The sequence below is a fragment of the Schistocerca nitens genome, chromosome 5 (assembly GCF_023898315.1).
Source record: "Schistocerca nitens isolate TAMUIC-IGC-003100 chromosome 5, iqSchNite1.1, whole genome shotgun sequence".
In the NCBI taxonomy this organism is placed as follows: domain Eukaryota; kingdom Metazoa; phylum Arthropoda; class Insecta; order Orthoptera; family Acrididae; genus Schistocerca; species Schistocerca nitens.
Genome location: NC_064618.1, coordinates 862,084,411 through 862,103,680, shown reverse-complemented (window position 1 = coordinate 862,103,680; position 19,270 = coordinate 862,084,411). Strand labels below are relative to the sequence as shown.

General features: G+C 45.8%; 1 protein-coding gene across 1 annotated transcript in view; it reads left to right on the top strand.

The window, feature by feature from the left end:
* Window positions 1-13,439, top strand: part of LOC126260767 (LIM homeobox transcription factor 1-beta) — a gene marked incomplete at its 5' end in the record, with an annotated part of 258,963 nt that extends 245,524 nt beyond the window's left edge. The window contains one exon of the mRNA XM_049958105.1: window positions 12,806-13,439. Coding sequence (XP_049814062.1) covers window positions 12,806-12,940 — 135 coding nt within the window. The remainder of the gene's footprint in view (window positions 1-12,805) is intronic.
* Between the last annotated feature and the right edge of the window lie 5,831 nt (window positions 13,440-19,270).

Here is a 19,270-nt window from a genome sequence, read left to right as displayed (position 1 = left end):
AATCTCTGTCTTACCATTATATAATCTATCTGATACCTTTTAGTATCTCCAGGATTCTTCCAGGTATACAACCTTCTTTTATGATTCTTGAACCAAGTGTTAGCTATGATTAGGTTACGCTCTGTGCAAAATTCTACAAGGCGGCTTCCTCTTTCATTTCTTCCTCCCAATCCATATTCACCTACTATGTTCCCTTGTCTCCCTTTTCCTACTGACGAATTCCAGTCACCCATGACTATTAAATTTTCGTCTCCCTTCACTACCTGAATAATTTCTTTACCTCGTCATACATTTCATCAATTTCTTCATCATCTGCAGAGCTAGTTGGCATATAAACTTGTACTACTGTAGTAGGCATGGGCTTTGTGTCTATCTTGGCCACAATAATGCGTTCACTATGCTGTTTGTAGTAGCTTACCCGCACTCGTATTTTTTTATTCATTATTAAACCTACTCCTGCATTACCCCTATTTGATTTTGTATTTATAACCCTGTAATCACCTGACCAAAACTCTTGTTCCTCCTGCCACCGAACTTCACTAATTCCCACTACATCTAACTTTAACCTATCCATTTCCCTTTTTAAATTTTCTAACCTACCTGCCCGATTAAGGGATCTGACATTCCACGCTCCGATCCGTAGAACGCCAGTTTTCTTTCTCCTGATAACGACGTGCTCTTGAGTAGTCCCCGCCCGGAGATCCGAATGGGGGACTATTTTACCTCCGGAATATTTTACCCAAAAGGACGACATCATCATTTAATCATTCAGTAAAGCTGCATGTCCTCGGGAATAATTACGGCTGTAGTTTCCCCTTGCTTGTCCTTAGGATATTTTAAGTTAAGTACTCTGTAAGCTTGGGGACAGATGACCTTAGCAGTTAAGTCCCATAAGATTTCACACACATTTTTGAAGTTTTTTCAGCAATACGGCCGAATTCAGATGTATTTCTGTATGCAAGGTTATTTACGTTCTCACTGCGCACCGCGCACGTATGCGATGGGAGTTTCTAACCAGCGTGCACCAAGTCACCTACCTGTGGTTTTATAGAGGGCTGCTCCTTCATCCAAGGAACTACCGATGCCAGAAAAGCTGTAATTTTCAAGATTATTTGTGTATTTTATTTATTTATTACATTAACGGTACAGAGTAACCCACCGCCTTGAAGGCGGGTCGGATGCTTCTGAATCTAATAGCAAAGACTTGTCATTGTTACAGTCTTATTGGTATACAGTTGTTAATGCTTTTTTAAAACTAATTTAAAGAACATAATATAAAAAGATTTCTCTGAGGTTACAGCGAATTGAATGCTTAACAATTGTTAAAATGGTTCCATATAATTTGTTACTACCTAGTTGATGAGAATATAATTTACACCATGCTAATGTCAAAGAAAAATAAAAAGAAAGAAAATGTAACACAAAGAGCGTGGTTAAGAATAATTTGTAATATAGAGAGACGATTTCGGTTAGTAATGGCCTATTTCAGATGAGAAGGTCTCGGTACAACCTCGAGCTATTCTCATCTGAAATGGTTTGTGCTAATGTATGTTTACACAGATTATACAGATTAAATGCTCTTTGAGCACTTCATACATGGTATACATGAACTTTAGCTTGACATGAGAAATACACTTACGTTTGTAACTTGTTAGTTGCAATAGAATGTAGTTCATTGCTACTTGAATGCATTATTCCTTAAATAACTTAATGCATTTCTGATATATGAAATTCATTGATTACAGCTTTGAATAGAGACGAGAATATACTTCTGTCTGCACACAATAAGACGAGCAATACATTACTGCTTGTGTGCAATATACTTTAAACACTATGCAGGATGCCACTGGGGAGGAGGAGCCTCGAAGTTCTTCGACCTTCTCATCCCAAGCGAAATTACCTTATTACTACAGTCTTAGTATGTGGTGCCGGTGTTTTTCAAGAGGGTTTGTTTGGTTGATTTTTGGAAGGGGACCAAACAGTGAGGTCATCGGTCCCGTGAGATTAGGGAAGAATGGGGAAGGAAGTCGGCCGTCTCCTTTTAAAGGAACCAACTGGCATTTGCCTGAAGCGATTTAGGGATATCACAGGAAACCTGGAAGTGAAACATGGACGATAAATAGTTTGGACAGGAAGAGAATAGAGACTTTCGAAATGTGGTGCTACTGAAGAATGCTGAAGATTAGATGGGTAGATCACATAACTAATGAGAAAGTATTGAATAGAATTGGGGAGAAGAGGAGTTTGTGGCACAACTTGACGAGAAGAAGAGACCGGTTAGTAGGACATGTTTTGAGGCATCAAGGGATCACAAATTTAGCATTGGAGGGCAGCGTGGATGGTAAAAATCGTAGAGGGAGACCAAGAGATGAATACACTAAGCAGATTCAGAAGGATGTAGGTTGCAGTAGGTACTGGGAGATGAAGAAACTTGCACAGGATAGGGTAGCATGGCGAGCTGCATCAAACCAGTCTCAGGACTGAAGACCACAACAACAACAACAACAACAACAACAGGAAACCTGAATGAGGATGTCAGGACGCGGGTTTGAACCGTCGTCCTCCCGAATGCGAGTCCAGTGTGCTAACCGCTGCGCCACCTCGCTCGGGGTGTAATTTTCAGGTAGAAAGGAACATTGCAACACAGAGACAATGGGTACTACTCTGTCACCTAAAGTGAAACAGTATCGATGGACCTTAATATCTATTCCCAAATATCACTTCACTTCATTTTCCAGCACTGTTAACATACCTTCTACACATATATACACTCCTGGAAATGGAAAAAAGAACACATTGACACCGGTGTGTCAGACCCACCATACTTGCTCCGGACACTGCGAGAGGGCTGTACAAGCAATGATCACACGCACGGCACAGCGGACACACCAGGAACCGCGGTGTTGGCCGTCGAATGGCGCTAGCTGCGCAGCATTTGTGCACCGCCGCCGTCAGTGTCAGCCAGTTTGCCGTGGCATACGGAGCTCCATCGCAGTCTTTAACACTGGTAGCAAGCCGCGACAGCGTGGACGTGAACCGTATGTGCAGTTGACGGACTTTGAGCGAGGGCGTATAGTGGGCATGCGGGAGGCCGGGTGGACGTACCGCCGAATTGCTCAACACGTGGGGCGTGAGGTCTCCACAGTACATCGATGTTGTCGCCAGTGGTCGGCGGAAGGTGCACGTGCCCGTCAACCTGGGACCGGACCGCAGCGACGCACGGATGCACGCCAAGACCGTAGGATCCTACGCAGTGCCGTAGGGGACCGCACCGCCACTTCCCAGCAAATTAGGGACACTGTTGCTCCTGGGGTATCGGCGAGGACCATTCGCAACCGTCTCCATGAAGCTGGGCTACGGTCCCGCACACCGTTAGGCCGTCTTCCGCTCACGCCCTAACATCGTGCAGCCCGCCTCCAGTGGTGTCGCCACAGGCGTGAATGGAGGGACGAATGGAGACGTGTCGTCTTCGGCGATGAGAGTCGGTTCTGCCTTGGTGCCAATGATGGTCGTATGCGTGTTTGGCGCCGTGCAGGTGAGCGCCACAATCAGGACTGCATACGACCGAGGCACACAGGGCCAACACCCGGCATCATGGTGTGGGGAGCGATCTCCTACACTGGCCGTACACCACTGGTGATCGTCGAGGGGACACTGAATAGTGCACGGTACATCCAAACCGTCATCGAACCCATCGTTCTACCATTCCTAGACCGGCAAGGGAACTTGCTGTTCCAACAGGACAATGCACGTCCGCATGTATCCCGTGCCACCCAACGTGCTCTAGAAGGTGTAAGTCAACTACCCTGGCCAGCAAGATCTCCGGATGTGTCCCCCATTGAGCATGTTTGGGACTGGATGAAGCGTCGTCTCACGCGGTCTGCACGTCCAGCACGAACGCTGGTCCAACTGAGGCGCCAGGTGGAAATGGCATGGCAAGCCGTTCCACAGGACTACATCCAGCATCTCTACGATCGTCTCTATGGGAGAATAGCAGCCTGCAGTGCTGCGAAAGGTGGATATACACTGTACTAGTGCCGACATTGTGCATGCTCTGTTGCCTGTGTCTATGTGCCTGTGGTTCTGTCAGTGTGATCATGTGATGTATCTGACCCCAGGAATGTGTCAATAAAGTTTCCCCTTCCTGGGACAATGAATTCACGGTGTTCTTATTTCAATTTCCAGGAGTGTAGAAACTAAAGTCCCTAACCGTAATTTCTGTGTGTACGCTCAGGCCTATCTCTGGCGCGGTTGTAGAGATTTTGATTCGGTTATCACAAATATACTAATTCACAAGCAATCGCAGTTGGTAAGACGGTAGTGTTCGAGTATGTTGCAGACCCCACGAAGCCATGGACCAAAGTTGTCAAGAAGGCACTGTGCAAGTTCGCGATGGTTCCATAATGGCGTGGGCTGTGTTTATTTGTAATAGACTGGGACCCCTGGTCCAACTGAACCGATCATTGACTGAAAATGATTGTTCGGCTAGTCGAGACCACTTGCAGCCATTATTGAATGGAATTTTTATGGATGACGATGTGCCATGTCACCGAGCCACAATTGTTGTTGGTTTCAAGAACATTCTGGACAATTCGAACGAATGATCTGCCGACCCAGATTGCCCGACATGAATCCCATCGAACATTTATGGGACATAATAGAGAGATATGTCCGTGCTCAAACCCCTGGACCAGCAACACTTCCTCCCTTTTGGGCGGCGCCAACCTTGTGTCAATGCTCTGAAAAGCTAATCATTTGCATATCACATCGTCTTCTTCCTGTCGGTTAAATTTCGCGTCTGTAGCACGTCATCTTCGTGGTGTAGCATTTTTAATGGCCAGTACTGTATATTCGCAATCAAGGTACAGCACGTAGCACAGTAGCTTCATCATTAATTCTGTGTTGTTCACTGAATAGTTTGATCCACGTTTGCGGTCATTGCGGCAGAATAGGTATTCAGAAATGTAAACCATTTACGAAGAAACCGTTTCATAATGAATACAGAGGGTCGTCGTATGTTCCGTTCCTTGGCGTAGTCGTACAAGCAGCGACCAGTAACCTCGCTTTGCTCCATGCTTCGTCGAGAGATCCGACTTCTATACGTCTTCCCTCAACTTGTGCGGCAAATATGTCTAAGAGCAAGTAAATGAACAAAAGCTTCCTACGAACGAACTATCGAAAGAGCCCTAAGACAACACACACAGCTTATATATATATATATATATATATATATATATATATATATATATATATATAACAGTAAGATGAAGAAAACGATTAGATTCATGTGAAGTCTTCGAAAGAATATTTTTTATAAATTTACAAGCTGCAGGAGTGTTGGGTTGCCTTTAAAAGTGGTAAGAAATATTGAAATTTATCCTTACTGATGGCAAGATCGAAAATATGTCACGAGTCGAAAGAATAGCCCTGTAATTTGCATGCAGAATTCGTAATGGTCGAACTGTGACCCTCGCATAAGGTAACTTGGGCAATAACAGCAGCTCTAAGCCTCTTGAGCACCGAGTCGGACTGACCTCGACTGACAGACTCGGATACGTAAGTCCTGCTGCTCCAACTCGATGCCAGAGCTCTTCAGTCGTGATGGCTCTCGAGTACTGTCGCCCACCGAACTAAAGAACTGAAGAACGTGCCGACTGGGGCGAACAGAGGAACTCCCTGTGTGTCCAGGTCGCTCAGGACAGGTTGGTCAACACACTGTCTTGCATTATCTTGCTGAAAGACGCCATTAAGACCTTAGAGGTAGGGCACAGTCACCGGCCTTAACACATCAAAAATGTAATGGTTGCTGTCCAAATTACTAGCTATGCGACCTGTAGGTGCTCGTGTTTGGTAGTGCATTGCGCATCATACCATCAGGGCCCGTTGGATCACGGGGTCCCGGGCTCGATTCCCGGCGGGGTTGGGGATTTTCTCTGCCCGAGGACTGGCGTTTGTGTTGTTCGCATCATTTCATCATCATCACCATTAGTGAACGTGACTAGAATTGGACTGTGTAAAGATTGGGACATTGTACGGGCGCTGATGACCGCACAGTTGAGCTCCCGACAAACCAAACGTCATCATCATCATCATCACCAGGGCCAGTATGAAGATGAAGAAAGAAATCCGGCAACATTCGTTTTCTTCAGTCCCAAAACACGGTCACGTCCATAGAGGCAGTGTGTGCAGAACCGGGACTCGTCTGAAATGAGGAGGTGGTGCCACTCCACTGTCCAGAGTTGTTGGGTCCGCCACTGACTGCCAGCGTCTCTCTCTCTCTCTCTCTCTCTCTCTCTCTCTCCGCTGCAGTGTCAAGAGAAGCCGAGGCAACGCTGACAGCCCGTGGGTGTCCAGACGTCGTCCCACTGTCCCTGTTCTTGTCCCTCGTTCAGACAAGACAATGTCCACATCGATAGAAGGTGTTGTGGCTGCACGATTCCACACGTCCGAACGAACGTCACGGTTGCAATCTCGGGGGCTGTCATGCGGGGCCACTGAGAATGCCCTTCCTCAATCCTGTGTTTCGATATTCGCACATCAGTGGTGGGGTCTTCACCAACGCGAGTAATGTCGCACGACTATAAACTGCAGTCTCGATAGGCCACGATCATAGCGCTCTCCTACCCCTATTGGTAGACGCTGCTCCTCCTTAGGCGCGTCGTAACACTGTCATCTCACAAACAGAAAGCATTCAGCTGCGATAACTGAACGAGGAACCCGCGACATAAATTTTCCTTAGATGCAGAATTTGGATAATGTTGCTCCCACTTACTTTGAGCGATTTTACTGGCATGTTAATCATCTGTACATGTAACCATGTACACGGCCGAGTCACATTAACGTGACCGCAACGCCAATGTGCAACAACCACTCACTGAGGGCAGGTGGTAGAACTAACAGTGGAAGGCATACAAAGCGTGTCGGCGGGACGCGGAAAACAGTGCAGTCATTGTCGCAATGTGGAAACGGACCGATTTTTCTAATGTCCAAAATGAGTCTGATCGTTGCGTTTCATGCGAAGGATCGAAGGATATCCTAAACGGCTAGGTTTGGAAACTATTCGAGTGCCGCCGTGGGTGAAGTAAACTGCGCGCAGCAATATGGCGCTATCCAAAACAGCTGTGGTGCACCACGGGCCGTACGTCACACGGGTGAACGGTGACTACGGAAATGCGACCAGGAGAACAGGAGTACAAGTGTTGAGCAACTGACGGCGCAGGTGGGCAGTGTCTCCTCAGCGACCGCTCAGCGAACGTTGCTGCATAAGGTCCACCGCAGCAGCCGCCTGGCTCACGCTCCAATGCTGACAGCCGTTCATCGGCGACGAAGGCTGGACTTTGCACGCCGGTACCACAACTGGCGGTGCGCTGATCGGCGACAGGTCGTGTTTTCGTATGAATCACGCTTTAGGGTCCATCTGACAGCTGGCCACTGGCGTGTACGGCGTGAAACGTCTGAAAACAGAGGGGTCCAGGCCGGAGAACGAAGCGGAAGGTTTTCGTGGCATTTCGTCAGTAATCTCCTCATTATGGAAGCACGATGGATCAACACATCTACCACTCAGAATCGTACCTACCCCTACATGTAGTTTGTTTTTCCTGAACACGATGGCATCTACCAAAACGTGTCACACAGTTCCCAATGTACGTCCGTGGTTCGAAGAGCACCGGGGTGAGTTAACCGTGTTCCCCTGGCGACAGCACTCCCAGGACCTAAACCCAACGAGAATCTGCGGGACCACCGCGGTCGGGCTGTTTCGCGCGATGGAACCTCAGCAGAGAAACCTGGCACAGCTGGCCGCGGCGCTGGAGTCGGCGCGGCTCCACACGGCTGTCGGTACCTTCCGCGACCTCTCGCCGCACGTCTCGCAGCAGGTCGCTCTGCAAAATGTGGATATTTACAGTTTCGACAAGAGGTCACAGTAATGTGGCTGGGCGGTATAACAGATTTCATGCCAAATAGACGCTTATTTGATGCCGCTTTCATCATCCTGCAATTTTAGTCTTCGGCAGTGTATCAGAGGTTGAGGTGCAGTTTTATTTTATCTTTCAAGTTCAGGTAACATAATATGATCATTACCTGTTTCGAATTGTTGTTGTAGTTGTGGTCTTCAGTTCAGAGACTGGTTAGATCCAGCTCTCCATGCTACTCTATCCGGTGCAAGCTTCTTCATCTCCCAGTACCTACTGCAACCAACATCCTTCTGAATATGTTTATCGTATTCATCTCTTGGTCTCCTTCTATGATTTTTACCTTCCACGCTGCCCTCCAATACTAAATTGGTGATCCCTTGATGCCTCAGAATATGCCCTCCCAACCGATCGCTTCTTCTACTCAAGTTGTGCCACAAACACCTCTTCTCCCCCATCCTATTCAGTACCTCCTCATTAGTTATGTGATCTACCCATCTAATCTTCAGCATTCTTCTGTAGCACCACATTTCGAAAGCTTCTATTCTCTTCTTGTCCAAACTATTTATTGTCCATGTTTCACTTCCATACATGGCTACACTCCATACAAATACTTTCAGAAACGACTTCATGACACTTAAATCTATACTCGATGTTAACAAATTTCTCTTCTTCAGAAACGCTTTCTTTGCCATTGCCAGTCTACATTTTATATCCTTCCTACTTCGACCATCATCAGTTATTCTGCTCCCCAAATAGAAAAACTAATTTACTACTTTAAGCGTCTCATTTCCTAATCTAATTCCCGCAGCATCACCCGATTTAATTCTACTACATTCCATTATTCTCGTTTTGCTTTTCTTGATTTTCATCTTATACCCTCTTTTCAAGACACTGTCCATTCCGTTCAACTGCTCTTCCAAGTCCTTTACTGTCTCTGACAGAACTACAATGTCATCGGCGAACCTCAAAGTTTTTATTTCTTCTCCATGGATTTTAATACCGACTTCAAATTTTTCTTTCGTTTCCTTTACTACTTGCTCAATATACAGATTGCATAGCATCGGGGAGAGGCTACAACCCTGTCTCACTCCCTTCCCAACCACTGCTTCCCTTTCCTCTCCGTCATAATTGCCATCTGGTTTCTGTATAAATTGTAAATAGCGTTTCACTCCCTGTATTTTACCCCTCCCACCTTCAGAATTTGAAAGAGAGATTTCCAGTCAACATTGTCAAAAGCTTTCTCTAAGTCTACAAATGCTAGAAACGTAGGTTTGCCTTTCCTTAATCTTTCTTCTAAGATAAGTCGTAGGGTCAGTATTGCCTTACGTGTTCCAACATTTCTACGGAATCCAAACTGATCTTCCCCGAGGATGACTTGATAATATGTGGAAAGCACTGATGATATCATTTGAGTTACCAGAAACTGAAATATATAAAGAAAATACACTAATTTTCCGTTCGTCGATCACTGTTTTTATTATGTCAAACAGAACGGTTTAGAGCAGTGTCATTCAACTTCAGATCATCTCTCGTCGTAACTGGTCATTATCGGTTTCACTGTGACAATTACTGTGCAACCATGAAGAATGATCAAGAGATGGATGACAATGCCAGAACCCGGTCTTTTTGTGATAATAAATCAGCGATCGGAAAAAGGTAAATAAGTGTACCCATACAAATATTATAAAAAGGGATGTCTGTCTACGTGGTCCGCAGCTCGTGGTCCCGCGGTAGCGTTCTCGCTTCCTGAGCACCGGGCCCCGGGTTCGATTCCCGGCGGGGTAAGGGGTTTTCACCTGCCTCGAGATGGCTGGGTCTTGTGTCTTCCTCATCATCATCATTCATCCCCATTACGGTCGGAGGAAGGCAATCGCAAACCACCTCCTCTAGGACCTTGGCTTGTACGGCGGTGCGGGTCTCCCGAATCGTCCCCTACGCTCTGTCCAGGAGTATGGGGCCTCATCACCATCATTATGTCTACGTGTATGTTACACCTCGCCTCCTCAAGTTCTGGATGAATCTCAAGAAAACTTAGTACACTTGTCCTTCACCGTCAGGCAACAATTTCTGTGGGGCTAATAATACATACATATGATAGTTCAGGAGGTATGACGTCAGAAACACTGAGATGCGTGAAAACCTACCACATCATGCATGAGGTTTTAATTTATTACTTCTGTGCTACTAACTCTATTTGCAATGAATTTCGCAAACAGTATCCACATATACCATAAGAGTACCTACAGTATTACATCATGGTAACAGCCATAGTTCACGAGATACAACGTCATAAACACTGAGATGCGTGAAAACCTATTGCATTGTTAACGATATTTAAATTTATTACTACTTTGCTACTGACTCTATCCGCAACACATTCCGCAAGCATATGCCGCTGAGTGTACCTACAGAAATAGATCACTGTACGACGCATATTTCAAGAGATATGACGTCATAAAGATTGGAAAGCGTGAAAAATGTGGCATCATGCATGAAGTTTTATTGCGTTTATTCGTTACTACTAAGTCACTCCTACAGTCGAGTTGACTAAAGAAAATCGCTGTTACCTGGCAGCTCTTTTGACAGCTTTTAACTGCGAAGTATTAACCTCTGTAGGCGAAAACAACAGCTGTCTAAAGAGCTATGAAGAGACGTTGTCATAGAGACGTTTCCGAAATCGGGTTGTAGACATGCGAAGTAGCTGTGTCCAGCGTGCAGAAACTGTCCACGATCGTAGTAAACTGTTTCATAATTTCAAACGTATCTTCACGATTACACGGAAATGAATCTTTTTCGGAATGACGCTACAAACACACTTCATCTTTTGTTTTCGTTTCTAATATACACATCACCTCAGTTCCGAGAGTTCCGGAACCTGTACAGAAAATTGGAATTTAGAGATCAACATAAACATCACTTTTACCGTTTTTATTGCGCATGAAAACCACACATTGCATGCTGTACTACCATACAGAGAGACCTTCAGAGGTGGTAGTCCAGATTGCTGTACACACCGGTACCTCTGATACCCAGAGCACTTCCTCTTGCATTGATGCATGCCTGTATTCGCCGTGGCATACTATCCACAGTAGATCCCTCAGAGTGGTTGGTGGTTCACATCGTCCGTAAACAGACCTTTTCAATCTATCCCAGACATGTTCGACAGGGCTCGTGTCTGGAGAACATGCTGGCCACTCTAGTCTAGCGATGTCGTTATCCTGAAGGAAGTCATTCACAAGATGTGCACGATGGGGGCGCTAATTGTCGTCCATGAAGACGAATGCCTCGACCAATATGCTGCCGATATGGTTGCACTATCGGTCGGAGGATGGCATTCACGTATCGTACAGCCATTACGGCTGCTTTCTTGACCACCAGTGGCGTGCGTCGGCCCCACATAATGCCACCACAAAACAGCAGTGAACATTCACCTTGCTGCACCCGCTCGTCTTAGGCGTTCAGCCTGACCGGGTTGCCTCCAAACACTTCTCCGACGATTGTCTGGTTGAAGGCATATGAGACACTCATCGGTGAAGAGAACATGATGCCAACCCTAAGAGGTCCGTTTGGCATGTCGTTGGGCCCATTTGTACCGCACTGCATGCTGTTGTGGTTGCATAGATGGACCTCGCCAGGGTCATCGGAAGCGAAGTTGAGCATCATGCAGCCTGTTGCGCACAGTTTGAGTCGCAACCCGACGTCCTGTGGTTGTACGAAAAGCATTATTCGACATGGTGGCGTTGTTGTCAGGGTTCCTCCGAGCCATAATCGGTAGTTAGCGGTCATCCACCGCAGTAGTAGCCCTTGGACGGCTTGAGCGAGGCATGTCATCGACAGTTCGTGTCTCTCTACATCTCCTCCATGTCCGAACAACGTCGCTTCGGTTCACTCCGAGACACCTGCACGCTTCCCTCGTTGAGAGCCCTTCCTGGCACAAAGTAACAATGCGGACGCAATCGAACCACGGTATTGACCGTCTAGGCATGGTTGAACTACAGACAACACGAGCCGTGTACCTCCTTCCTGGTGGAATGACTGGAACTGATCTGCTGTCGCACCCCCCCCCCCTCCCCCGTCTAATAGACGCTGAGACGCTGCTCCCTCATCATGGTTGTTTGCATCTTTGGACGTATTTAGTGCCATGTCTGAACAAAAGGTTCAAATGGCTCTGAGCACTATGAGACGTAACATCTGAGGTCATCAGTCCCCTAGAACTTAGAACTACTTAAACCTAACCAACCTAAGGACATCACACACATCCATGCCCGAGGCAGCATGCTTTCCTGCGACCGTAGTGGTCGCGCGGTTCCAGAGTGAAGCGCCTAGAACTGCTCGGCCACTCCTGCCAGCCATCTCTGAACAGTCAAAGGGACTTTGTCTTTGATACAACATCCACAGTCAACGTCAATTTTCAGGAGTTCTGGGAACCGGAATGATGCGAAACTTTTTTTGATGTGTGTAGAAAATTGTAAAAAAGGCGTATCCGAGCAAAGTCGAAATTGTCAGGTAGTTTTCTACAAGTACGCATAACATCCTATCGACAAGTATGTCCACCTTTGATGAAATATGTGTTTAACAAATATATATGCCTAGTATTTGGAGTTAGCAATGTACAGTGTGAATGCTCAATGTGCAAAATTCGCTTAATAAACACGGTACGTTTATAAGTCATGTCTTGTTTGTTTCCGTGTTTGTGCAGTGTTGTGCTGTCTCCAGGAGTGACGGGCGCTGGTGGCCACGAGAAGCTGGACCTGTCCGGCCCTGGGGGCGGCGACGGCGGAGGCGGCGGGGGCGGTAGCAACGGAGCCGTGGGCGGCGGGGGCGGCGGCGGCGGCGGGGGCGGCAGCTACCTGTCGCTGGGCTTCGCCGGCTACGGGGCGCCGCACCCGCAGAGCCACCAGCCGCACGTCCACCCCCAGGCGCAGCCGCTCTTCCTGCCGCCGCAGGGCCTCAACCCCATCGACAGGCTCTACTCGATGCACACGTCCTACTTCTGCGGCGAGGAGGCCGCCATGGCCGAGCAGTAGCCGCCGCCGACCGCTCAACGGAGCCCTGGGGCTGTCTTCACAACTTTTCACGACCTGTGCCGACGTGTCAAGGCGTGCAAATCGCGGGACAAGTTGCTCAGTGTTAGTCTGGAGGACAGTCGAGTGAGACACACACACGCAAGAGTACGTAGCACGATGTCAAACACGTTCCAAACAAATAACTGGCCGTGCTATTCGGCAAAGTCTTTGAACTGTTTGTCGGTATTGACGATTCTTGACGAACTACAGTTGTTATAGTCGTTTCTACTACACGCTCTTGAATCTACAGTGGTGCTGAACCGTTCATCTCCGACACTCCCCTACAACGAGCTTGTTGCATTACTTTCTTGGTAGGCAGGCTCTAACTTCGCTACCTCATACAGATAATCTTCTAAGCAAGTAGATGCAGTTCACAGAGTAACAGTCAGTGGTCTCCCATGCGTCGCACTTCCTCCAGCTTCATTTTCAACTACGTAGAACGGTTTGAGAAGCTGTTCGACTGTCACCTTCTGAACCTACGTTCAGCAACCAACAAGTAACATAGAAACTTACAGTCGTAGCGGCTTTTGCTCGACGGTTACTGTTTGTTAAAATATACAGCATAAACAGGTATTACTGAGCTTGCTACCAGTCACAGTTCTTTTTTATCCAATTATATGACTTCTCCAGCATCTTTTGAGGAGTGGCCTCATAGTTAACAACATTGTTCTTTTTAATTTTTTGGCCCACACTGGCAAGTAAATTTTTTGTTAGGATTTCTATAATTCGGATTGTGTAGTACCTCCCTATCTCCTTCCTCTTTACTACAGCACGTAACTCGTATATCTCTTATACGGAGAACGATAAAAATTTGTCATAGACCGTACACAATACTGTGTCGGCTCGTGTCATACTTTATCAACAGAGGATCACTACGTTTTCCTTCGCAGAAAAGCCCTTGAACTTCTTTGATGCTCTCATCCTGTCGAAACCGGGTTTTCGTTGGTGTGGATCCCCGCTAGGAGCTACACCCAACTAAATCCAAGATATAAGACACATTCAGTAAAAATATTGTTTTCTATCGAACCTTGGATGACGTTTCTGTTTATGGCTTCTTATTTCACTCTTAGCTTTTTACATATTTATGAATGTCGATCTTTTACTTGTTAGTCTTTTACGTGTGTATGCAATTTTTTTTCTGGAGAATGTACCACTATAGGTAATTCTGTAATCTCCATGACGAACAATTGCGTTTGTTTTCGTTTAGACCAGGCTCGTCCAAACTGTGCCCCTGGGGCGCTAGCGAACGCGATCGCCCGCGGCCAGCGCCCCGGGCGAATTCGTTATGTTGTCGCAGTGGCCGAGCACCGCCCGAACGCCAGCCGATAGATATATTTGTTCGTCCGTTTCCCCTTCGGGCAGAGGACGTCTCACAAGTGCTTCAACTAGAGCTGATTGACCTACAGTGCCAAATCCGCCTGAAGGACCGCTTTCATATGTGTAAAACTTTGGATGACTTTTACAGCTGTCTTCCACGAGAGAAATATCCTCTTTTGCACAAGCACACGGCCAAAGTTCTCTCAATGTTTGGTTGCACGTATATCTGTGAGCGCTTTTTCTCTCTTTTAAAGCTTGCTAAAACTAAGAACCGTTCATTGCTTGGCGATAAAAATTTGACCAATTTTTTGAGGTTAGCAGTCTCACGGAATATTGTACCAAGCCTAGACAAAATCGTTTCCTCGAAAAAGAAAAACGTGTAAAATGTTAATTGTCTTCTTTAACAATGCTGAATGTAACAATTAAAGAGCTTTATAACCTTAATTCTGTTTTAATAATTTTTCAAACTTGGTCAGTTAAAATTATTACGTAAAGAACAGCAAACTAAGGATCCGATTTCTAAACTCTGAAAATGGATACAAAAAATTGTAGCACGAAGTATAACAAAAAATACTTACTTGTAACTACTAAAAGTAAGAATGAGACTCTATATCCCTTACATAAAATTAATTCTAAAATAGAATATTTTGTTTACGTTAGATCTGACCGCGGGACAGTCCAGCGCAGAGCAGTGCTATGCGGTCTCACTCGCTCTGGAGCTCTCTCTCTCTCTCTCTCTCTCTCTCTCTCTCTCGCTCCTATGGCGACACTAGCGACACACGGTCGCGGACGAGGCGCTGAACTACACTGTCTTGCGCCCGCGGGGCTTGGTCACTCCCGCCGGCGCGCAATTCTTGGATGGGCCTGGTTTAGACAACCGCATTTCCTTCGACAATAATTCCAACATACGGCTTGTGGCACGTCTGTTGCGTATAATAACTCAGCCGTTTTTCAAAATCCCAGTTCCGTCGTTCGTGAATGTGCTGAAGTAAATAATAACACTTAGGACACAGATCAACCCGTATTAGAGAACATTCCGCTTATCTTCTCATGACAAACACATTATGGTTGTATTCATACAATCTGTTTAAGAGAAATTGTCAATGTGTGGAACAAAACGACCTGTTACGTAGAATTATTTTCGGTAGACCACGTCTATTAACATGAAAATTGCATCTATCTTCCCGTGGTTACTTGCAGTAAAAAGTCTGAATTGTACAGAATACTTCTGTTCCGTCAGTTCTGCATTGTTTGGTAATGACAAACATATCACGGGAAAATACGCTTGTGTAGTTGCTTGATTGATAGGATTTTTCTCACCATTACGACGTTCGAGGCCACAGCTGCGTTCAAATGCCATTTCTCCAAGTAAATGTATTGTAATTTGTTACGTTACCTCCACTCATTGTCAGATCCAATCCATAGCAGCGGGGTCAGGGATTTTCTCTGCCTCGTGATGGCTGGGTGTTGTGTGCTGTCCTTAGGTTAGTTAGGTTTAAGTAGTTCTAAGTTCTAGGGGACTGATGACCATAGATGTTAAGTCCCATAGTGCTCAGAGCCATTTGAACCCAATCCATAGCACATATCGTCAGTACTCAGAATCATTCAAACAACTGTCAACATGACCAGTAACAACAAAATTTCTCTATTGTATACCTTCTCAGACTTTAGATCTTTTGACTTCCAGCTCATTGCTTCTCTCATTCTTGTGAACAAACCATGTAAAACGGACACCCTGGCACAATTTCGACATATCTGCGTTCGACATTATGGGTGCTGTCATTCATAACACTGATACTCGACAATCTGTGCTTCATTGATCGCTGTTCCACTTGTATCGTCTTTGGAGTTTGATATATAGCTCAGACTTTGTATCTGCTATATAATTTAATTACGTGGTACTAAACAACAGAAGGCATTTTCGAAACAGTGATAACTGTGATGTTATTACGAAAAACTGGTGCATGTGCTGAAGAACGACTTCAGAAGACACAAGCAATGTTTATGAATAAAAATTTACAGTTTAATTCTGCTAGTAAGCTGTAAGCGCCTCGTTTGAGGATTTTGTGAGTTTAAGCTACGTTATGCTCTGTACTGTAAGTGAAACATGCAATAAGATGGAGTAATGAGACGAAGCCGGACGTGTTTCCCATATTCTATTTCCTGCTACCAGTCTAACTCTACTACTCACAGAACAGAAGACGCTGTAATGTTGCAACTCTGCTAGAGATACTACAACAACTGCAGATCTCTTCATTCACACCTGCGACTTACCTGTGGAAAGGTAGGTACATAAGATCAAGTATCAAAGGTACAGAGTGCTTTCGTTCATGTGGAATGAACCGTAGTCATTAAGGACATTCTGGGACGATATGAGGATTCCTTCAAGAAAAATAAGAACCTGTCGCTCTTCTGCAAGCGCAAAATAAATCTACAAAGCAACAGTTAAGAAAAGTCTCTAAGAAGCATTATCGAATATACAGCTATACGTGAATATTGTCTAGATAATGCAATGTACTTCATAAGTATTGCGGTTCGTTTAAATTGTTTTGACCATTTGCAACATCAACATCATTACTCTGCAACTGACACTTACGTGTTTGACTGTGGCTTCATACTTCCTATTTCTTGGCCTTCCAGTAACGAAAACCTGCAGCATTTCGTGGAAACTTTGCCCTCTCTTATTTTATTTATGATGATCATTTCTCCCTATGTAGGGGCTGTCAACAAAATATTTCCGCATCCGGAGAAGAAACTTGGAGATTGAAATTTCCTGAAAAGATGTCGTCGCAACCAACAACTGGTTCTTATAATTATTGCCACTCCAGCTCGCGTATCATACCCGTGGCACTCACAATACGGGCCCTCTGTCTGTGCTTTTTCGACGCCCGCCGCCAATCCCTTGTGGAAAGGATCCATACCACGCAGCAATACTCCAGAAGAGGACGGACAAGCGTAGTATAGGCAATCACTTTAGTACACCCGTTGCATCTCCTAACTGTTCTGTCAATTAAAACGCATCCTTCCCCACAATGTATTCTATGTGATGGTTGGAGTTTAAGTTATTCGTAATGGTAATCCCGAAGTATTTAGTTGAACTGACAGTTTTTATATTTGTATTATTTATCGCGTAACCGAAATTTAACGGATTCGTTTTAGTACTCATGCGGAGCAGCTCACGCTTTTTTTTTTTTTTTTTGCATCAATTGCCACTTATCACATCATACAGACATCTTTCATAAATCATCCGTGACACTTACCCCCCCCCCTCCCCCCACTATCTCGCGATAACACAAAACGAAATTACCCTTCTTCGACTTTTTCGATGTCTTCTGTCAATCCAATCTGATAAGCATCCCATATTGCCTAGTAATATTCCACGGGAAGACGGACAAGCTTGGTGTACGCAGTTTTCTTAGTACACCTGTTGATTTTCTGTGTTCTGCGAATAAAACGCAGTCTTTGGTTCGACGTCCCAACACTACTTTCTACGCCATATTTCCAATTTAAGGTGTTTTAATTGTATCACTGGGTTTCTTTGTTAATTATTGTGCAATCGGAAGTTAATGAAATTTAAAATTTTTATAAGGAACCACGTTTGGTAATATACTGTCTGGATGTAAACTGCAGGGGGAACAAAAAGTTTCCGTTTGATGGTGTTGCTGCAGTGCGTACGAGTATGCAATATATCGCGACTCCGATGCGGGTATATAAGCACCAACATGTAGGGAAGGAACAAGTGTGGCATTCGCATCTTTCTGACATACGTGCAGTAAATGCGAAAACATGAACTGCGGCGACGTTATTACCAGAATAGAGCCGGCCGCTGTGACCAAGCGGTTCTAGGCGCTTCAGTCCGGAGCTAAGCACTATGGAACTTAACATCTGAGGTCATCAGTCCCCTACCTTATAACTACGTAAACCTAACTAACCTAATGACATCACCTGCCCGAGGCAGGATTCGAACCTGCGACCGTAGCAGCCGCGTGGCTCCGGACTGAAGCGCCTAGAACCGCTTGGTCACAGCGGCCGGCTCTATTCTGGTAATAACGTCGCCCCAGTTCATGTTTCCGCATTTACTGCACGTATGTCAGAAAGATGCGAATGCCACACTTGTTCCTTCCCTACATGTTGGTGCTTATATACCCGCATCGGAGTCGCGGTATATTGCATACTCCTACGCACTGCAGCAACACCATCAAACGGAAACTTTTTGTTCACCCTTGCAGTTTACATCCAGACAGTATATTACCAAACGTGGTTACCAGAACAATGCTTCCAGACAGGATCAACGTGCTGTTACTCTTTCCTTGGCTGCCGAAGGACAAACGCCGGTGACACCCATCTGAGAATGAAGAATGTGTAGGGGGCAGTACGTCTGCTGAAAACCACCGTTGCGGAATTGTGCGCCAAGTTCCTGGTTGGTCGCGCTTCGACACCAGATGCCGGCAGATCTCGGAGGGAGGGAGAAGTTGACGCTAACTCAACTGGGAGACACTTTTTTATCCGACCTACAATCTTGATCCATTCTCACGCGGTTATCAGGCCTTCGGTCCCTGAAAAAAGGCCTTGAACGGTGGAAGATTCCTGTCGGACGACGATGTGGAGGACTTTTCCTCACAACAGGAACATTGTTTAACCAAACGTGTATCTTCATCCTGGTGAGTCAGCGGGTGATTGCCTCAACGCTCACGGCGATTTTGCCTGATTGGCATGCCGATTCGGGACTGTACGGCCTCCGAATTGAAACTGTTTGATCGCCCCTTATGTGTCTGAAGATTGGGTCATTTGCAAATCTCCTAATTCGCAGTAAAGGAAAAGCAGAGTCAATGAGTTGTGACCTGTATTCTCTATAGGAGCCCATGGCTTGGGGAATGTTTCGAATAGTCGCCGCCGGGTTCTATTTTACGTGACGAAGGACGCCATTTTCAAAGCCGAGAGTGCGGCGCGTCCGTGGAGGCCTTATTAAACCCT